This window comes from Saccoglossus kowalevskii, chromosome 4, assembly GCF_978046115.1.
Source record: "Saccoglossus kowalevskii chromosome 4, keSacKowa6.1, whole genome shotgun sequence".
NCBI classification, from domain to species: Eukaryota; Metazoa; Hemichordata; class Enteropneusta; family Harrimaniidae; genus Saccoglossus; species Saccoglossus kowalevskii.
In genome coordinates, this window is record NC_140644.1 from 29,752,351 (window position 1) to 29,759,671 (window position 7,321).

A 7,321-nucleotide genomic window follows, 5' to 3' on the forward strand; every position below is an offset into this window, starting at 1 on the left:
GAAGGCTGTGAAAATATAATGGCCTTCACCATACACTTTTGACCAGTGACAAACAGAGAGGTGCGTAAGTGGCGATAAAATTTATCGATTGACCGTAAAATTGCTGCTTTTCAAATTTTTATTCAAGAAAACGAAAGGACTGAAAAGATCGTGAAAACACCATGTTATAAAATAGTTTAATTTCCACCCGTCCTAGTAGCCGTCGCTGACGAGTCGTATAACCGCGACTAACGAATCACATATACTGTCATGGTGTAAGGTAGTACGTGATAGATTGTGTTATAACTACTATTAAAGGGAATTGTATAAAACCCTTAATCCCAGTCTCGCTCGTCACCGCGTCAGTGCTGGCTGATTTGTGTTTTTTCCGTAGATGAGCGTGTTTATACCTATCGCGTCGTAAGGCCTTCAAATTTCCAAAACACAATTTCGTTGTAAGAGTTTTTGATTTTCGGATAACATATTTCAAATAAGGTTGTATTACGTACTCTAAAACAGTTATTTTTCATATTCAATCTCCCGATCTAATTTTGGTCTCAGAGAACCTATTTTCAATTTCAACTGATTCGCGTTAAGTCTAAATTCGTTTTCTGTTACATATGTGTAATGGGTCCTATATCATTACCACTGATAATGTTATCCACGACGAGATGGTATAGTGCGTAGTTTGTATGTTTTAATAATTATGGTTATTAAATAAATATAATTTTGATATCCGTTCAATTTTCCTATATGCCTGAATTTATGAATTCATTAGGCTAATCCACACATACAATCATGGCCCGAACATGATTATTTATTTGAACCATGGTCGTGAGACTGATCGTAAATAAAAGTGTCTTCCCTTGATATATTTAATAAAACATTACTAATTTCAAGCACATAATAAATGTATTTTTCGGAATTACAGAAAAGTGCAGACAAGTGTATATGTGTGTGTGTTTAAACTAGGCAGAACACGACAATATTTGTTACACCTTGTAGCTTCATTTTTTTAGAAAGTATTTTTTGTTTTTGTTTTTAATGTCATATATCTGTATTTGTGCAATTATTTTGTTATTCTCAGGCCTATAATTGGGGGTTTTGTTGGCTGCAGTTCAATAAAATAAATATAAAAAATACGTGTCATGGTTTGTTACATCACTTAGAAAAAAAACAAAAGCCGAAAAGAAATTTCCTTCCGTTATCCAGTAAAAATAGCGTCAAACTAGAAAAGACATATAGTTTTCGATGGGAAGTCTTAAATCACGACGTTATTGTTGAACACACAAGTCAGTTGTTTTCGAAAATCAGTGCGCATTGTGTATCTCGGCCGCGTACTTCCTGGTTGGGGGCCTGGTATTCCTGGATCAAAACGAACTTGTCCTTGAAACAAGACGTGTTTTTTCATATAAACAATAAACCTACAAATCCTTGTCGGATTAGCGTAAACAGTAACCATTAGTCACAAAGGAAATAGAGGCTTATGTCATTTCAAATTATTTTCGGACTAAGTGTGTCTAATAGTGTTAATTCTCATCGGAACAGCGCAAGTGAAAATGTTATACGTTATTTTGAAGGGGCATAATTTATCAAATCGCTTAGTTCACGCACAGATTGTCGTTATTAGTAATAATAATACTCTTATTTTTATCAAATTAGCTGAGTATGTTTTATTCTGGGTCGAATGTTTGAAATGGCAGCTTGTCTCTTTTTAAGGTAATGACGGAGATTGGGTTTGATACCCCGCTATTAGATTAATACGGTCGTCCTGCAATATCGTTGTACCCTGCTTCTCCCTTCGAAGAAACAGAACAATATGACCGACGCAACCTGGCCAGAACAATGCCATCTATTGGTCTTGCCCCTTATGATCCGCTAAATTGAAGAAAAAGAAGGGATAAAGCTGTTATTAAGCTACTTTCGAAACTACTTCAAGCATGGTTCATCGCCCAAATCTCCCTTAGTTCTTTGAAAAGCATACAACGCCTCGTTGGTTTGTAAATGCATTAGCCTAAGCGTTCACAGCGACTGGACTACATACGCCAATGGACAGATACAATATGGTGTTCATTTCATCTTCACGGTCATCCTGAGAGTTGCAATCGATATAGAAGCGCGTGTTTAACCAGGTGAAAAGTGGCTTCCTATCCTAAAGTTAGTGATGTTTTATTAGAATGATCTAAAGAAAAGGGGTGGCGATACCATATGGGGTCGGAGTATGAGTCGCGGCGGTACATGCGTCATTCTATTCGACTCACTTGACTTGACTTGGTAATGTTAAAAGTTACCCAGTTCAGAAAATAAATACGCGTTTCAACAGAAACTGACAGGAAACGCGTGTGAACAGCAATGGGCACGCACCGGGCAAATGTTGGGTTGTGAGACTTAGTTTTCTGGAGTAGATATATTGTGTGACTGTCACTGAAGAGTATCTCTGCTACAAATGCCCAACAGATGGTATAACACAGACTATTGATATCAATTCCATAACAGACTCTGTACTTTTTTGGAGGCGGGTAATACACAACACATACGAATTGGCTACAGTAAGCAATAAAACGAATCAAACCTTGGCGAGTACGATTAATTCATGGCGAGGGGGGCGACGTGTGTTCGTATAATGATACTATCGTTTGGACGGCCATATTTTGCTGCTTGTGAGTTGGTATATATATATGTGTGCGTGTGTTGATATATAGTTGCGGTCGTAACACGGCTTTCCTATTCGACACTCTTCAGGTATCATTGAATTCGATGGGCCGTGAAATTGTTAGCCCCAAATCGGTGACTCTTTTTAACCCTATCATGATGAGGCGAGAGTTGACTTACTTCGTGAGAAAACTACCATCCCATCGCAAACGGTGTTTACAATTACGCTTCACGCAGGTTTTTGTTTCTGTCTGACGTGACTGTTGAGTGCGTTTATTCTGTTTTTAGTTAATTTCAGTTCATATGAAAATCCATTAAAATCATTACTATTGGAAATGGGTAATTAAAAGAGCATGCAATTGTGAGTTTCTCACTTTGATGTCTATTTATTAATATTTATATTTGAATTTGTGCAATTTCGTTGATGTTGCACCGTTCCACTGTCTCGCGTGGCTGGCACACGCCTGTCCGTCAATGAATACACCCCGTCAGTCCAGCCCCATAAGCATAACATTACATAGCGAACATTTATTAGACAATACTCTGACGCAGTGATAAAAGCCAATCAAAACCCGTCATTGAAAAGACTGAATGCCTACGATGACGTTCGCTGGGACCGGATCGGGACAATCAGAATAATGATAATCAGATGCAAATAGCTATGTAGGAACGATTAGCACTTGGGGGTTGCGGAGGCCAATAGTTGAGCACGTGAGATTTTCACTCGCTATAAAAGATACGGATTCCGGTTCCAAGCTATTCATTTCTACGATACAAGTAACTTTGTGCAACCTCCGCTTACAGGTACCAGAAAGTGGAGATATTCAATCCACAAGTGATCAGAGGAGGAAGGCAAATTTTTCTGAACATTTTTTCAAAACTTATTGCGATAATTTGGCCAGTATCATGTCAAGATCATTTTACGTAGATTCTTTGATCTTAAACAAGCCATCCCCGAGACACGCCGTCGAAGGAGACCACCATGCCTTACCCATGGGCCACCACCACTCACACGGCACTGACGCCAGTTTGGTTCACTGCACGAACCCGTACCCCGGGAAATCTGACTCGTCGGTCAACGGCATATGTCCGCTCTGCGTCCGTGCTGAACCCATCACGACCTGCAGTACGATTAGCCCGATGGTTACGACCACGGCACCTATCTTCAAACCACCATCGTCAGCTACAACAGTCATGTCACACTCCATCACTTCTCCGTACCTGGAACACCACCGTGATCTACGTCACCCAGCACTAGGTTTCTCTCCAAGTTTACCCAGGCACGCAACTACCACTCCAGCAACAGCATTCAGATTTCCAGTGGATCCCCGTAGAATACAATGTTTGCCAATGCGTAAGTTATTATATTTTATTTCTGATTAACAACTCACTTGCAACAGGAAGCATTTCAACAGGTGCCATTGCGCAAGGACAATACACATGTTGGAAAGCACGATGTTTTTTTTTCTTTCTCTGCGAGGTGTAGCTGAAGCACTCATTATATATAGTGAACAATAACGTATTTTGGATAAGACCTTGACAAATCGTATGTATGGAGTTCGCAGCGATTTTGATGTCACCTAAATTTAAAGGCTTTACTAATACAAACACAGCAACTGTTTTCTTTTATCCTAAGAAGTTAATTATATGGGCCTTTTTGTCTCCACATTAATCTCGTTATACGCCCTTGCGTTCTTTGGGTACAATATTGAATGTGTCGGACATGATTTTGTTCCCTTTCTCTGGCCCACCTTAGGTGGCTCGCTTTTTCTCGGACAGAATGTTTCTGCCAACAACTGGTTATTAGGACAGCCAGACGTCATGGAATGAATTGAAAACATTTTAAAATACTTATTTCCTAAATCCATAACATTAATCGTAGCTTTGCTCACTTATATCATCGTTTACCTGTCATGCTCAATATCGTCCTTAAATCATCGCACACTATATTTTCGTCGTTCCATCGCCGTTACAACATTGCAGATGGTATCGTAGTTAAGCCAACACATATGATACCGTGGTTATACCATCGTACATGATATCGTCATTACACTATCGTACATTATAGTTTTGTTATATCGTCGTTACACCATCGCACGTGGTATTGTCTTACAACAACGTAAATTGCGTCGTCGTCGCCATTGACATTATATCCTCAATATACCATCGTACATGATATCGTCATTGCACTTTCGTACATGATATCGTTAATATATCGTCGTTACCAAATCTTACATGATATCGTCTTACAACAACGTAAATTTGCGTCGTCGTCGCCATTGACATTATATTCTCAATATGCCATCGTACATGATATCGTCCTTGCACTGTCGTAAATGATATCGTTAATATATCGTCGTTACCAAATCGTACATGATATCATCATTACACCATCGTACATGATATCGTCGGTACACCACCACACATGATATCGTCATTACATCGTCTTAAATAATATCGTCGTTACACTATTGTACATTATATCGTCGTTACACTATCGTACATTATATCGTCGTTACACTATCGTACATGATATCGTCGGTACATCATCGTACATGATATCGTCTTTACATCGTCTTACATGATATCGTCTTTACACTATCGTACATGATATCGTCGTTACACTATCGTACATGATATCGTCGTTACACTATCGTACATTATTTATTTGTTATATTGTCATTACACCATCATACATAATATCTTAGCTATATCATTGTTATGATTATAACATCGAGATCAGACACATAATCCATCTAATTACGCAAATACAAGCTACTTAGCGACTGAACTAAGTAAGAGCTAAAAACAAGAGAAGATTTAAAATTTGTCGTTCAATGTTAAAGCCGGGGGGATTCTAAATACAAGTCGTTGAAATTGCCAGTGATGTAAAGCAGTATGCATTCGTTTGTTGTTGATAACAGGATTGCACCTAGATAAAAACAGGTGCGTTGAGTCTCAGTCCAAATTATCAGTTATTATCAATGTCGCACGAGATTAATTTGTCACTTTCGGTGGAAGAAAAATTGTAAACATAAAATTGATTTTTAAAAATAAAAAGTCGTGCTTTTATCGGGGGAGTGAGTTTAGACCTGTGTGGCGCCTGTGTGAGAATTGTTACATAGGCTTCTTTTCAGATAAAATTGTGGAAGCAAATATACTACTTTAACGAGAAAAAAACATCAGAAAAGTGAAACAACAACAATAACAGCAACAACAACAAAAATAACAGCGATGTAATATACTAACAACATAATAATAATAAATCAATATGATGATGATAATAATAATTATAATAATATAGTTGGCAATAATGAAAATTATAGTTTAAAAACAATTGTATGTGTCCATGGTATTATATCATAAACGATCGCACCGCCCATGTGTTGTGGAGAATTAATTCATTGATTTGACAGCCATATTGAAAACTTTGTTCAAAAGAAAAAAAAAAACGTTGAAAACATTTTATTGATTCTGTTTTAACTATTCTTTACTTTGACCACGCGATAGTACATAATTTCACATATGTTGTATCATATCAGATATTTCCCGGCCTAGAGAAATAAATCATTTATTTATTTATTTATTTGTTTGTTTGTGTTTCACAACAGCGGGTAGTACACTTGCTGTCTAATCGGGGTGGAGACGCAGTCTAACGGCTAGCGGGTAAAACTGCTGATCGAAAATGCCATATGTTGCCTCAACCTGTCTCTCAGTTACAATTTGCTTGTTCTTCCTGTATCATTAACACCATTCTGTACACCTAATCAGGTTAACGGTGTTAATGATTCCACCAGAGAACAACTCAAACTTTCATAAAAAAACGTTATGTGAACCAAAATAGATACCAAATCATTGCTTACTGACGAGTGTAACATTCGATCTGAGTGTTGGTGATAGTGTATCTCGAAATTAATTATTAAATATGTCATAATAACGTATTTTATTTCTTTTATATATTTTCGTTTTCTAGACGTTGAAGCAAACTCAGACAACCTTACAAGTTGCAAAAGAATCAGAACGGCTTTCACGAGTACGCAGTTACTGGAATTGGAACGAGAATTCGCTTCGAACATGTACCTGTCGCGCCTGCGTAGAATTGAGATTGCCACTTACTTAAATCTGTCCGAGAAACAGGTGAAGATCTGGTTTCAGAACAGACGAGTGAAACACAAGAAAGAAGGGAAACCAGAGTCACGTGACTGCAGATGTCACAGAATCGTAGCTCGCCAATCAAACACTACTACACATGCGCACAGCAGCGATACAAGGGAATCGAGTCCGAAAAGTGATTCCGCGAATAGCTCGTCGTAAATATGCACATGCGTTGTAAAAAGACATTTAAGCCATCTGCGGCGAAACACGCCAGAACTTTTTTCTCCAAATTTATTTTTATATACGTGCTGCATTACATTAGTAGTTTTCTTTTACCAGTATGGAAACTTTAACTTATATACTAACTTTAGTATAGTTTTGAGAATTTATATTATGTATTGTCCTTTTGCATATATGTCACACACAAATATATATATATATATATATATATATGCGCCACATTTCGTGCAATATATGATAGTCTGAGTTGAAGAAAATTATACTAGTGCTGTTGCCAGCACAAATATTTTAACTTTGCATTGTTCGTAAATATTGCTGCTATACATGTATTAGTTCTTACAAAACTCAATAAAAA

At 37.6% G+C, this 7,321-nt stretch overlaps 1 protein-coding gene across 1 annotated transcript; it reads left to right on the top strand.

Annotated features, from left to right (window-relative positions):
• Nucleotides 1-3,537: 3,537 nt before the first annotated feature.
• On the top strand, nt 3,538-6,945 carry LOC100368516 (GS homeobox 1). Its single transcript, XM_002732004.3, has 2 exons — nt 3,538-3,985; nt 6,605-6,945. Exons 1-2 carry the CDS (start codon nt 3,538-3,540, stop codon nt 6,943-6,945), a joined length of 789 nt encoding a protein of 262 aa, XP_002732050.2.
• Nucleotides 6,946-7,321: the final 376 nt, after the last annotated feature.